The sequence below is a fragment of the Eptesicus fuscus genome, chromosome 20 (assembly GCF_027574615.1).
Source record: "Eptesicus fuscus isolate TK198812 chromosome 20, DD_ASM_mEF_20220401, whole genome shotgun sequence".
In the NCBI taxonomy this organism is placed as follows: Eukaryota; Metazoa; Chordata; class Mammalia; order Chiroptera; family Vespertilionidae; genus Eptesicus; species Eptesicus fuscus.
In genome coordinates, this window is record NC_072492.1 from 44,770,218 (window position 1) to 44,785,179 (window position 14,962).

General features: G+C 42.1%; 1 protein-coding gene across 3 annotated transcripts in view; it reads left to right on the forward strand.

Moving 5' to 3' along the window:
- The window catches only part of MAP2K6 (mitogen-activated protein kinase kinase 6), a 104,646-nt gene extending 89,894 nt beyond the window's left edge, over positions 1-14,752 (forward strand). For 2 of the 3 annotated variants that reach the window (XM_008156260.3, XM_028132289.2), the window contains exon 12: positions 2,465-3,235. In XM_008156260.3, coding sequence (XP_008154482.1) covers positions 2,465-2,542 — 78 coding nt within the window. In that variant the 3' untranslated portion in view covers positions 2,543-3,235. Of the gene's footprint in view, positions 1-2,464; positions 3,236-14,437 lie in introns of those variants that run through there. The other variant, XM_054709034.1, reaches the window with a different exon arrangement.
- Positions 14,753-14,962: the final 210 nt, after the last annotated feature.

The window sequence follows — 14,962 nt, forward strand, 5'->3', positions numbered from 1 at the left end:
GAGTGTGAGAGTAGCCATATTCAGTATGTAAACAAATGGGTGTGGCCGTGTACCAATAAAACTTTATTTGGAATATGGGCAGTGGGCTAGATTTGGCCCCTCGACCACCGGTGGTTGACCCCTGTCCCAGATGATAACCACCAGAAATGATAACCAGGCAACATAAGTGATTGCCCAGGGAGGTGATTATGCTCTCCAAATACACTGGGATGTTCTAGATTGAATGGCAGTGTTAAGGATGATTTGACCCCATAAAACCATCATCCTGAGGGGTGAGGTGTTGTTCATAGGCTATGGAGACCATTGGTGGTTGTATTGCCCCAATGCTCCTGGCATTACGTTCCTGGAACTCCATGTTTTCCCCAGGTGCAGCCACTGGTGAATTCTTTCCTTCCTGTACCTGGCTCCTTTTTTGAGAAACCCAGCCTGGCAATGATTTCCTGGGGCCTAATTTGCTCATCCCCTGGTCACTGTCCTCGCTATTCTTAGTGCACTGCTTATAGAAGGGCCCGGGTTCCCCCCTAACCTTTTACAGCCTCCAAACCCACACACACAGGCGAGTCACACTTTCCATCCTGCCAAGCCTGCCTGCTTCCCTTCGCTCTGCCCTCTGGCTGTCATTGCATTTCCCCAGCCTGAGAATAAACTGGGAGATGTCTGGGAATTTTTTTTATGAAGAGATGTCAGGTCAGGTTATTGAATTCATTCACAGACTTGGGCTCCATCCACTGAACTAAAAGCCACCAACAGAACCAGAGGCAAGACGGGCTGGCTGGCCTGGGAAGCAGTCACTGAGATAATCTGAGGTTTCACATGTCCTGTTTTGATAGTAAAAGACTTTGAAGTACATTAAAAGATCGCCAAATGTCAAGGGGATGTGGGGAAGCTAATAAGCATGGTGGGGAAGCACGTGGTAAGTGTGCTGTGTGAGTGGTTAGTAATCAGAAGCAACGCTGTATTTACTTATCCAGAGAGCTCAGGACCAAGGATCCGACATCAAGAACTTCAGTTAATCTCATGGGTTTGAGGCTTCGAGCCAACACCCAACCTCTGTCTTCAGATGGGCCAAAGCAAAACGCCTTTCCCATTTTCTGTGTCCTGATACTGAGCAGTGACCACCTACCTTCTTCGGGGCTTTATATTTTTTTTGTTCCTCTCCCATTTGCATTGTTTCCTAAAACTTCCATGGGTGGGCATTCAGTTCCCCGCAGGGCTGACTCATCCAGCCCCCTCCTGTCCGGTTTACAACCAATATAATTAGAAACGCTACAGCTGGGCAACATGAAGGTTGTAAACTAAAATCCCAAGTCAGGGGAACAGAGTGAGTCACATATATACTCGTCTGCATGCAAAAGTGCTCATATTTAGCCGCTCCACCAGTTGCTGGAAAGAATACCAGCAGACAATCAGGAAGGTGGCCCTGTTGGGTGGCAGGGACAGTGGGGAGCAGGACACGGCTCAGGTCTTACCTGAAGGGACTGTCCGTCTTGATTTGGTTGGTTGGCTGTATTTCCCCTGTGAGAGCTGTGGATCATGAGCTGATGTATCTCCTTCTCATTAGAGGTGGAAGCTTCCAGTGTACAGTCAGGCAGTTGCTGTAACAACATGGAGTTATTTAGGGAAGACGGTTCTGGTGCAGAGAAAATGGCTTTGTTTCCTCCAAACTTGTTTTGAAATGCATGGCCTCTCGTGTCAGACCATGTTTATTCCCCGAGCAAAGTACTGGACTTGATGTTCTTATAAAGTTGATTTCATGTGACCTGCGTGAATAGAGACCATTTCTTTGGCTTTCCCATCTTGGATCTCCGAGTTGTGTTTTCCGCACCCATAGCTAGAGTTTGGCAGTCCACATTATTTTCCAGAAGGATCAACTCTTCCTCAAGAGAGACAGACATAAGTCTAACTCGTGGCTGTCGATGTGGCTTAGAAAGTGGCTTTGTTAACCCTTCCAGTCCAAACCAGCTCTCCAGGGTCAAGGGCAAGCAGTGCCTTGCCCGTTTTCTGTCCTGCAAAATTGGTTTTTTATTCTACCACCCATTTCCTGAGAAGTGACTGTGCATAAACCTGTGAAACTTCTAATTATTTTACTGCTGTAGCAGTATAACAGTTCTTTGTAGGGCTGGATTATGTATAAACCAGAGTTTGGACTGTCTTTGCTGATCCTTGTATTTTACCATAAATAGGATCTTATGTAGCCTAATTACATCTACTAGTATGTGTTTAAGCACTAGATCCTCTGTAGTGGGAACATATCAAAATGGGAGAGTGGCAACTAAGAGGAAATATCTTTAAAAATGTTTGCATCACTAGATGTGAACTTGATTTGGGATGAGGTAGGAAGAGTCCAGTTTAGCCCTGATAGGGGTATTAATTTGTTTACCAAACAGATCTGTTAATTAGCTCATCTCATACCTTGTCAGTGACAAATTTTAATACCATGTATTTTTTCTTTTTTCTTTCCCAGCAACATCCGTTTTTCACTCTACATGAATCCAAAGCAACAGACGTGGCATCTTTTGTAAAATTGATTCTTGGAGACTAAAACGATGGACTCAATTGGTTGACCCTCCTGTGGATTGGTGGGTTTACGGGGTGAAGCAAGGTCACTAAAGCGCCAACAGAAACTCATCCTTGAGATAATTTAACCCTGCCTCTCAGAAGGCTTTTTTCTCCCAATTTTCCCCCCTCCAAAAGGGGCCTTGGAATCTATAGTATAGATTGAACTGTCTAGATGGATGAAATATGATAAAAGCTTAGGACTTAAAAAGGTGATTAAATATTTAATGATGTGTCATATGAGTCCTTAAGCTTCGCAGACTTTTCTTGTTCTTTACAAAATGAGTGCATTGGCCCTGGTCAAAAAGGTGCTACAGTAGTGATGAAATTGTAAGTAGATCTGTAGTCTGTCCCACTTATTATTTTAATATTTATGTTTAAGCGCTTGGTTGGAAAGATTCCATTTTATGCAAGGAGGAAGACACAGAAGACAAGGCTGGGTTGTCAATATTTATAGGGCTTTTATGTTTTAAGTTCAACTGTGTCTGTGGTCCAGAGGAAATTATTTAATATGCATCTGTAAGAGTATTATAAAAGTATCAACAAGCAGCTCCTCTCGTGAAATATCTGTGTTTTCAGCTGTTGTGGCTGCCGCATGTTCTCAGATTTCTGCTCAGTCCTGGGTCCTAACCACATATTCCAGGTGCAGTGAGTGGCAAGGTATCCTGGTCAGACTCTTTTCCCGACTTTGGAAAACATAAAGTCATTTTTCTCACAGCTCAGAGTCACCAACTGGGTTCTTTTGACATTTGTGGTGTAGTCTTAATGGAATGTGATTCGTGATGTGATTTTTCTACCACCTCTCTTTCTCTCTGTGTGTGTGTGTGTGTGTGTGTGTGTGTGTGTGTGTGTGTTTGTATTTGATAAGTCCCACATTCAGCCAAGTGGCTTCTGTGAACATCTGTACTCAGTAAGGAAGACATTCGTCAGTCATGAGGGCAAATAACACTTCAAACCACACAGAGAATTGGTTCCTTCTGCTGTTGCTCCTTCTACAATGGACAGACCTCAAGGATTGCCTTGTAGCTCACGGATTCACTTTGTTGTTGTTGTTGTTTTATTCAGTGAAGAAGCCTTACTATCCATGGAAGGGCTGCAGTAGAAGAAAATGAAAGGCAATTAGGTGTCCTTTGATCAGATGCAGAGATAATGGGGAGGGGTGGATTAATTCCTAGGAATGGACTGGCAGATTTCCACGACTTGACTTGAGGCACATCTTTCTTCAGTAGCATGCAGGCGCTTGCTCCACAGGACGAGGCTAGCTCCGCTGTGCATTCCTAGCTAGCTGAGTAAGCAGCAGACAAGAACTCTTCCTCGCAGCCACACACACCAATGCGTCCTCTGATTTGGGGCTTAGGTTCCTCGAAGATCAAGGAGTGAAGTGATCCACAGGGAAAATGCAACCAGGAGACAGTGCTTTGGGACTTTGTGTTAAGACAAGGCTGCTCTTGCAATACGAGGCAGAAGATTTTGATGAAAAAAGGAAGAGGAGGACACACTCTTGTTTCTTTCTTTGCCTCAAGTTCACAAATATGGAGAGAAGGCTTCTCCCTCAAATCCTCCCCTTCTTCCCTTTTTAGATTTCAAAGTGCAATCATATATTTTTCTCTGTTTGCATTTTCTCTTTGCTCTTGATCTCTGGCTCATAGCAGTTGCCCAGAGTGGGTGTGGCATTTCAATCGCATACGTCTTTGCTTCCAATTCTAAGAGATACCTGTTTGAGTCAGCATCAGTTTCATCTGCTCTGAAGCTACCCCTGTCTGCATCTTTTTCTACCGGAAAAGGGGTGTGATCCTAGTGATTATGGCTGTTCCCTTCCAGACCCACTGTCCCCCATCTGCAAGTTCCTCTCTGAGTCAGAGAGAAAAAAACAATCACAACTGTATTTTTTTTTGCTTTTACTCATCCATCGTATGCAAAAAGGCAGTAGTAGATAGAAATCTGAGGTCCTTCCGTTACAGCTTTGTGAAATATGTAAAGCAAAAACATCTCTCTGGTCTGGGTCAGGTCACTCCTACCTGTTGTTCAGTGTAGTTTCTACTTGGAAATATTCTTACCCAAGAGAGTTTCTCATGTGTACACCTCTCTAGCCGGTGAGCCCCAGGCCTGGACTTGCACAGTGGGGTAGAGAAGGAGTTAATTACCATACTGGGGTACAGAAGGAGTTAGTTACCATACTGGGGTACAGAAGGAGTTAGTTACCATACTGGGGTACAGAAGGAGTTAGTTACCATACTGGGGTACAGAAGGAGTTAGTTATTATACTGGGGTACAGGAGGTAGTCGATGGTCCTCAACCCCAGTGCACATTGGAATTGCTGGGAGCTTGGGAACACCGTCATTGTCAGGGTCCCAGGGATTTGATTTTCATCTGTCCAGGGTGGGGCCTGGGAGTCGGTGTTTTTTACAAGCCACTCATGTGATTCTGGTGTGCGCCAGGGTTGAGATCACTGGTCTAGTACCTCCTAAAGAGAGAGTTCACATTTCTCTTGAACATTTGCAAAGCGTGAAGAGGGACTGTGGAGAGGAACGGGAGCCCCCACTTCTTTCCCTGTCCTCATCAGTGGGGACACCTCTGCTACCGTCAGAGAAGGCGTGCCCCTGGAAGACTGATGGGAGATTGGGAAGTCTTTTCCCAGAGAAGTGATGTACTGCATGGTGATGACGTATCTTATGTACCAAAGTAGATTGGCTTCCTAGCCTTACAAGTCCAAATTGTAGAATGTGCTTCTTTTTTTAGAACTGTGTTATAAGTTATAAACAACTGATTTTAAAATATAGAGATGCATAAACTGTATTTAAACTGATATAAGTTGGGAGTCTCTGGTAATACATACATGCATATGTATGTATATATATGTACATGTACAGGTATATGTATATTGTCCCCAAAATTGCATACACGCTTTAACAACTTATAGCTCAATTGATGTTTCTTCCTTTTCAGATTTAACCCATTGGAATTAATAATTATTCAAAAGTGTTACACTGTCTGTGTGTCTGAAACACTATATATATATATCTAGAGAGAGAGAGAGAGAGAGAGAGAGAGAGAGAGAGAGAGAGAGGCATGCACCATCTGAATATTAGCTCTGTCTATATCAGTGTAGTAGAAAGTCAGTGTATCTCTACAAAAGAATCATGCTCTTTTTTTCTGGGTATCATATAATTGTCCATATTATAAATTGGCTTTATATTTATAAAAATATCCATATATATGTATATATGTGTGTATATATATATATATATATATATATATATATATATACTGTTGATTTCCATGTTTGCCAAAAAAGTGATGGGCATGACTTTAAGACAGTGCCTTCTGTGTGTATGCATCAATGGGTATTGCCCTTCAGAGTAGCCACTATGAAAGACTGTATATTTATATAAATACTGTTGCTAAAATACATTTGCCATTTCTCTTTCAGAAAGGTCTTCAGAATTCATTTCCTCTCCCATCCGTGTAACATCCAGAATCGTATTATAATTGCTCCTTAGTAGTTTGTTTGACAAAAATCCTTATGAGGTATTTTCTTGTTTGCTTTATCTGCCTTTCATTATCAGACTTAGCTCCCAGCTGTGTTTGGCAATTTCTAGAATTCAAATTTGCCCTCAGAGCTGAAGTTTTACTATGACTGAGTTTTTTTAAATGACCATGCATGGGCTCTGAAGATAATTTCCAAATGTATATTTCCCCCCAAAAGTGTGCATTTGTTTTTAAGTAATTTCAACCTTCCTGGAATAAGTGTAGTCTCCCAGATTGATGACTTTGAAGGAGAAAGAACTCACCTAATGCTTATGTTTGATGGTAAAGTATCAGTTGAATTGTCTCTGATTTCAGACATGGCCCTCATCTGTTGGCCATGATTGACAGCCCTGACACAGAGGAACAGTCCATTGTTCTAAAGACCGTTGGGTCCCACTGATAGAGTCAGAAAGAGTTGATTAAATAGCAGCTTCTATCTTTCTGAAATGGAAAATGGGCATATGGCTATAGCTCAAAATTGTGCGTATTTGACTGTGCTTGTCTGTCCTCCAAGCCTCACACACGTACACAAAAAGTGTATGCCAGGGATTCCCAAACTTTCTCTTCATGGTGCCATTGGTTGTCTCAGTAAATTTTTTCATGGTGCCCTAGGCCAAAATAAATACTTAATAATTCCACTTATTAGGCAACTAGGTCCAAACAACGTAATAGTGGTGGTTTGTGCCATGTCCTGCAGATGTTGCTGTGTTTCTTTCATACATTTATACTATCTGATGGTGCCCTCGTGAGTTCGCTGCCCTGCCTCAGTATGTCTCAGCACACAGTTTGGGGATCATCAATATACGTTATCCTGATGTTTGCACTGTCCAAGGTGGTGGTCCTCAAAATGGAATTCTTGGCCACTCGATCTTCTGCATCACTTCATCCTTTGTGTTTCGCCATCCTTCTTATTGTTTTTGAATGCATCTGGTTGATTAGCTTTTTAATTGAGGTCCTCCCCTCTGCTGTTCATCGCTCCTGCCACGCCATAGGTCATAGTATAGAAAATGCAATAGTTATTACCCAGCATTAGAGGAGCTGGCACTGAGACCGAGGGGGGGCCCTGGCTTTTCCAAATGCAGTGGACTTCGTATCTTTGGAATATAATCACAAAGGGGGCAAGGAGGGGCTGACCTTTTCATAGTTGAACACCAAAAATGTTTTTGGTCACCAAGGGGCTTCTTCAGCTCTGCTCAGAAATGACTCTGCTTCTTCCAGACGTGTCTAACAAAACACGTTCTCTCTTGCATGACAGTGCAGTGGATGCCTGTTTCTCTCTCCTACCCCAATGCTTTGCGGGTGATATAGCTCCCTCTGACCTCAAAGGTAGAGTTCATATATTCATAAAATTCATTGGAGCTGGTGGTCAGATCTAGTAACATGAATTAAACCTCTGTTGTGCTGGGGATTTTGCCCTCTTAGTGTCTAGCTATGTAATTAAAGGGAGATTTGCTGGCTTCACGGAGTCTTCCATTTTTATTGAATTAGGAAGTAGAATGCACAGTTTTCATTTGGACCCCTGAACATTTACAGACTCAGATGGAAAAATGTCAGAATTAATCTAGAGAGAGGAAACCTGTTTAAAAAAAAAGAGATACTTTATTCTGGAAGATCCGCATTCTTCTCATCTAGGAGTGTGTGTGTGTGTGTGTGTGTGTGTGTTAGTTAGAACTGTTAAATGTGCTAGTAGCTAGAGGCACTTTTAAATTGGGGTACTCTGGATTCCTCTGGGAATCTGTTAATTGCTAGTACCTTATCCCCAGGAAAATGCACATTGTACATGGAACACGTAGTTTCGTGAACATTTTTTTTGAAGGGATGGAGAGGGGTACAGTGTAAAGACCCCATTAGGTCAATAACCTCTGCTCTGCAGAACATGGACTTGATATTCTAGACCAGGAATTAGCAAACATTTTCTGAAAAGGGCAGACAGTAAATATTTTCAGCTTTGTATTTCATACAGTCTCTGTTGCAACTGGTAGGTGTGAGAGCACCCACAATAATATGTCCGTGAATGACCTCAGGGCTGTGTTCCAATAAAACTTTGTTTAGTAAATCAGATGATGGGCTATGTTTGGCCCCTAGGTCATGGTGTGCTAACACCTGTCCTAGGCCATCAAATGCAAAACTCTAATTGATTAACTCTGTGTATAGAGTTCTTCCATTTAGTGAGGCTTTAGCTCAGTTGCTGTTGAGGCAGATTAGGAAGACAGATGTAGATGTAGGAAGATGAATTCAGAAAGATGGACTGTTCAGTCCTATGAAAATTGCCTCTTGATTTCCTGGGGTGAGTATTCCTTGCTGTGGAAGCCAAGGGAATAATTTTCTTCAGACTGATTCGAGTCCTACTGGTTTTTTTTTTTGTTTTTTGCTTTTTTTTTTGTTTTTTTGCAATAACCAACATAACCTACTTCAACTTGGAAATAAAAGGCACACTTCTCGTAGACATTAACTGCACTCTTGTCTCTTAGCTTTGCTTTTTGCTTCGGGTGTGATTTATGTGCAAGGAGAATCATGAAGCTGGACACTAATCCTTTGGCTTTTCTTTTTCCCGAGAGCCATTAGGATTTGAGACTTTGAGAGGCCATACTTACATCAGAAGCAGAAGGCAGATAAAATTCTTTAAATCTGCCAAGTCATCCACCTCATCTATTTGGGCCTCTTTTAAGGAAGTAAGAAAGAATGGTTTGCGGTCAAAATACTTGTCAGTGGACTTGGAGCTCCAAGGTCACACTGTGACAGGGGACCTCGGCCTACCCCTCGAGTACCATCGCTGGACTTGACATGATGGGGCTGTTTTGCCTCAATCCTCTTTTAAATAATCAGCAACTTTCTATTTTAAGGGGTCTAAGCAAAATGGCCTTTTCCCAATGTGATGATGTTGGGTTGCCAGGCCTGGCTGAATTTCTGAGCCCTACAGCCTCTAGTGAAAGCTCTGTCTTCCCTATGAGACAGCTGTCTAATTGGCTCCGCCTCCTGTGTGTACAATTCTGTCGGGGCACCTTCCTGTCTGTACAGAATGCCGTACAGATAACTTCGTCTGCCAGTCATCCACACTGTCTCTGTTTTCTTCCAGACCACTACAACACTTCTTACTTAGAGCTTTCAGCTCTTTATTCTTCAGAAACATTTGTTTTCCCCTGCCACATCATCAGGCAAACATACATCACACTTAGGATGACACTTGGAAACGCCTTCAGAAGGCAGATGTACCTAAATCCAGCAGCTTACCTAAAAGAATGTTTTCCCTTTACCTGGGGAAACAAAACTGAATTCCAGAGCCTTCAAAATGAAATTCTTCTCTGGGAAAGCGCCTTGCCACCAGGTACATCACTTGCCTCCTGCTCCTGGTGTCTACAGAGAGGATGGGTCGGTTTTCTGGGGTTTAGAGAGTCACTGCGTACAGCTCTGCAAATATCATTGACCTTTGCAGGTTTTATGATGGAGTCATTTGGAATCAAGATTTAAATTAGGGTTTAATTTTTTGAGTTCCCAACCCAAACTCCTTTTACAAGCAAAATTTCTCTAAAAGCCTCTTTTCTATCTGCAGTGAACAAGGGCCTATGTAGAGACACAAAGCAAGGTCAGGGACTTTGAGGTAGGGATGTGTTTTTGAAAAGAAACCAATATCTCCTTGTAACACAAGCATATGTTAATGTATTTTAAAGACATCCAGGCTACTTCCTTGGGGCTGTCAGATCGATGTTCCTTGTCTTGTCACTTGAACTAGGACATCAAAACTCTTTATTCTTAGGCAGTGGCAGTTAGATTTTGGGAGATTTGCATTGTATTCCTTTATTATAGTTGTCAGTGTGGACAGATATGGACAGGAGGCAGTTAATCCTGGCATGCCTGGGTTTTCCCCAGGTTATACTTTTGCATTTCTGGGATTCAGGGCTTTTTTCAAGGAATGAGGCTCTTACGACTTGGAGACTGAGTTCAGGGAAAGCAGGGGAAAGTTCAGGCACTTCCTTGTGTCCTGCTGTAGGAAACAGAACTTACTGAGGAGCCCCTCGTGTCTGTGGCTTCTGCCAGCCCATCATGGTCTCCTCTGTTTTCCTGGATTGCATGTACTTGTTATTCCTCTGCCCATCACATATGACCTGGGCTGACTTAACACATGGGGAAAGGAACTGACTATGTTCATATATCAAAACTCAGAACCAGCACTTCTGAATGGACTGCCCACATGGATTCTGCTGTCCCCAAATCTTGAAAGTTGTAAAAAATATCTAAGGGAACTTTTAGCCAAATCCGCATTCAAAATATTAGACCTTATAATAAAACTTGCCTTGGGCCTTTGAAGGAAGAGCAGCTGGGTTGGGTAATTTTCCTCTTAAGTCATATTCTATTGTGGCCAGAAATGAGTGGTTAACATCATTTTGGGCACTACAAGTGTTTGTATTGGAGTCTGCAAGCTATTTCAACAAACAAGTGAGGCCACTGCCTTTGGGATTGTCATTGGACTTTGGGGTTTGAAGCTGAACTGTGAAGTGAAATCATGGTTTGGGGCTGGAAGAAAAGATAAATGCAGAGAACAGTGCTAAGCTAGGAAACCCATGAACGAGCAAGCTGATAAAAGAAGTTGGAAGGCAGGTCTGTATCCCTTACCTTAGTTTCAGTATTACTGTAGAGATTTTCTCCTTCAAGAAGAACCCATCAGGAAGCCAAACCTTTATTATTTCCTCTAAAAATAATGAACTTCAAGAAGACTCAGAGAGTGGCATTGATTTGGATATCAGAAAATATTCTCATTTCCCTGGTGGTGTTGATTCTACTGAGTCACCATTTTAAAATATGGCACTCAGAGAAAAGGTAACCGATTAGAGGGTTGAGGCCACACTTGGAGAGCATACAACCCATCCATCAGCTACTTTCTGGCTGAAGAAAAACAAAACTGGGCCATTCACTCTTCAGTTCTGGTGGCTTTAAGAAGAATGGTGGACACCAAAGGTGATCTGATGAGTATGCTTTTCCCACAGTGCAGAGAGCTGTGAATGTGCATAGAAACACACTACCAGTCTTCACTAGAAGAGGTAGAAGGCCAAATTTAAAGCAACACTAAAAGCTAGTTTGAATTTTCAAAGCTGTGAATTGTGTGGAAAAGTCAATATTTCCTTTTATTTTCCTTTGATCTCAAACTTCTGTGTCCTAGTGCATGTTCAATACTCGGGGAGTTAAGACTCAAGAGCACAGAACTGGTTTCCAGGCTCTATCAGTGGCCCCCTGAGGGGAAGGGTGTCTTATTGTGAAGGGAAGGGGAAGAGAGTGTGATGAAGGTCACCTTTGTCCATCTGAGCTCCCCATCAACCTCCATTCAGATTATTCATTCGGCTACCAATATTTTTCCCTTTAACTGGAAGTCTCTGTGGCTATTCAAGGCTTGGGAACTTTGGATGAAGTGACAACTTGAAGACCCTAAAGAGCCCAGGAATCTGGGAAATGTAGCTAACAATGCCCATGAGTGCTTGGGTTTTGCTAAGAGAGTTTGGAGGGAGGAGGAAGGGCAAGAAGAGAGGGTCATTTATTTTAAGCCTGCATCATTTGAAAGAAAATGCAAAGATCAATATGTGATGGCCATGCATATCGATCCTTAAATTGGTTCTTTTTCTAAAGTGCTTGAAAACAACCTGATTTCAGGGACAGGGGTGCATGACTGCTGGGCTCTCCATGGACGGTGGAATTTCTAAATGTCTGTGTTTGCAGAGTAGGAGTTGTAATTTCTGTTCACTGATATGTAGGAAAATGTAAAAGCTCTTTGGACAATCTTGGCACACAGAAGGGGATGACCTGAGACTCAAGCTAACAGATTACTGTTGCTGGGTTTTACCAAGGTTACAGGTAATGGGAATCCAGTACAGCCTTTGGATGCTGAAAACCATGGTGGTGTTTATCTGTCATGAACGGAACATGAGGGAATGCTTAGACGTCAATGGAATCGTATAGGGTGCCTTCTACACACACACAAAGAGTCTATGGTGAATTCTGATCCTGGTATGTTTGCCACTAAACCAAATTTAATAGCTAGAGTGGACAGCAGCCATCTCAGAACACTGTATATGTCAAAAAGACATTTGGCGCCCTAGCCAGATTGGCTCACTAGATAGAGCGTTGGCCTGCGGACCAAAGGGTCCCAGGTTCGATTCCAGTCAAGGGCACGTACCTCGGTTGCAGGCTCCACCCTGGCCTGGGCCATGGACAGGGCATGTGCAGGAGGCAACCAACCGATGTGTTTCTCTCACATTGATGTTTCTCTCTGTCTTTCCCTCTCTCTCCCACTCTTTGTAAAATCCATGGAAAAATATCCTCAGGTGAGGATTAAAAAAAAGACATTTGGCAAAAATTGGTAGAGTTCTCAGCCAATCCCTGTAAAAGCCACCCAAGGGGGTTTGATTAAAAAATTTCAGACAATTTACCTGTCACATTACTCCTGTGTTTGTCTTCAGTTTATTTTTTGAAACTCATATAGCGATTTTCTATATGAACTGAAATGAGGAAATGATGTTTTACAAAAATAACAGATATTTTTAGAAGAGAAATGTTTTCTTTATGTAATTAACTTCCAAATTGGAACATAATTCCCCAATCATCCCATTGGGTCATTTAAAAGCTGAAAGGGGTATTAGGGATGTAGTTTAAACTTTTAATTTAAACACAGGGACATTTTTCTATATATTTTGTGAAAATCTCGATGAGATGCTAGATCTAATTTCTATATGAAATTGAACTTTACAAGAATTTTAGGAAAATAGGTGGGTTTCCCTAGCTTCGTGTTTCAATTTTTATCTCTGAGAATGTTGCTTCCACTCATTAATCTGGTCTTTGTAAGGGAAAAACCCCCACTTTTTTCCTTACCTTGTGTGGATTTTATGATGGACCTTCCTCGTATTTGTATACATGACCGATTGTTTTCTTCTGTTGCACTCCAAATCTGTTTTGACGTCATGTTCATTGTAAAGACAGCTGTTGGGCAAGGGAAAACATGCCTGGTGTTTAATCCCCCTGATGCTAGAATGAAGTAATTCCATATGCTAGTTAGGAGGCTCTGCTATCTTTCCCTGGTACCTGAAATATTCTGGAAGGAGACTGGAGGGCTGTGCACCCATGTCCTTTGAAACCCAGCTTCGACACTGTGTCTCAGGAGAGTTTGAAATAGAAGAATGGCTACCATGTTGTGGATTCCGTCATCAACTGGCATCCCACGTCTTTCCTGCCATGTATAGCATGCTGCTAGCTGTCCCTGGTGGAAACCATCTCTTGTTCATGGATTGTGATGTCTTTCTTTTATGAATGAGACAGGCTGAACTGTCGAGGATGGAATTCATTCGAAGTTCATCAAATAAAGATCTCTGAAGGATGTGGGTGGGATGTGTCCACATCTTTGGGGTGAACTTTAAATTTCTGTTGTAACCCCACAGGAACGTTTGCTCATGAGCTGTAAAAGCAAAGAAGGAATCAGGGGTATATACTTAACTCTGTTTCCCATGTGGAAATGTGTGGGGGGACTTTCTTAAGGTGAAAATGTTCCTAGTCATTGTATGGGAAAAGGAAAATTATGACTATAACTTGATAACTGCAGGGTTATATTTAAAAAAATTTTTTTTGTGGGCGAGCGTGCCTTTGTTGTCTTTGCTTTATTGGCTCTGGTGGCTCCCATGCATTTTCCTTTTAGCCTAGCTTTCCCATTGTCCAGGTTGTGTGCATTTTTGTCATTTTTTTCCTTTTGAACTACTGCTTATTATCATTGTTGATGTTATCTCAAAATCCCCAAACCAACAAAATTGCTGATGCGCGAGACTAAGGGTAGACGCAAGTATTTGTAGTGATGTAGGTTAAGTTTTTATGGGGTTACCTGAAATGTATTGAATTGAGGGATAATGTGGCTTTAAATAAATCATGTTTGTTTTTAACATTTCGAGGGGCCACCTGTCCTGGGTCCTTATTCATGAAAAAGTCATGTGTTCATAGGCAAGGAATTAACAGTAAGTAAATAAGGAATGGTAATCGTTGCCAAAGGTGGGGATCATTTGCCTTTTATAGGTCATTCTAGAGTAAAATTTCCAATCAGAGTATCTCGTAAAAATCATAACTTTATAATCTCCCTCCTCTTTCCTGATCTAAGAGCATAGTAAAGGAAGAGAAAGGTTCCCATGTGCCACAAAATAGTTCTTTGAATCTGTATGTTTGACCAAGGAAATGGCTGGGGTGTGGAACTAAGTGGTCGTTACACAGTTCCTGTGGTGACCACTCTGACTTACTCTTACCGCCTCAGACAGAAAATGAAATTGTGAGGTTAAGTCAAACCTGAACTCCTCTGTTCACAAGGAGCTTACACTTTGATTTCCCATCTCAGGATATTCTTCCATTTCATGCCGAGGAGGGAGTGACAAGCTCCAGATACTGTAACTGGCCTCCGGCTGTGTGTACGTGTGTCTGTACAGCTTCATGCCACGTGTGTCATGTTCAGTGTTGTGTCAACCTATGAACTAACTCAAACAACAATTTGAAGACTGAGAAGACAGTGACAATGGCAAAAGACACCCAACCACCTCTCTCTGTAAAAATGCTGGCTATGCCCCTCACAGCAGGACAAATAACATAGGTGTTCAGGAGAAAGGTGTCCTTGACAGAAATGGTGTGTTGATCTCATGGGAAAATGTACAACCAATAAAAGACATCTTTAAAAAAGTGCAATGAGTCTGTACATTGATTGAGTTGTTCATGGGAATCTTTTGTTCCAGAAATACTGCTCTTAGGTATAAAAGTCCTACAGGTCAAAGCTTGGCTTGAACTGTTCTTTTTCTTTCCCATCTCTATTACTGCACTTCCAAAACATAATGGAACAAAACAACGGTACTGCAGTCTTGAAGACACATGA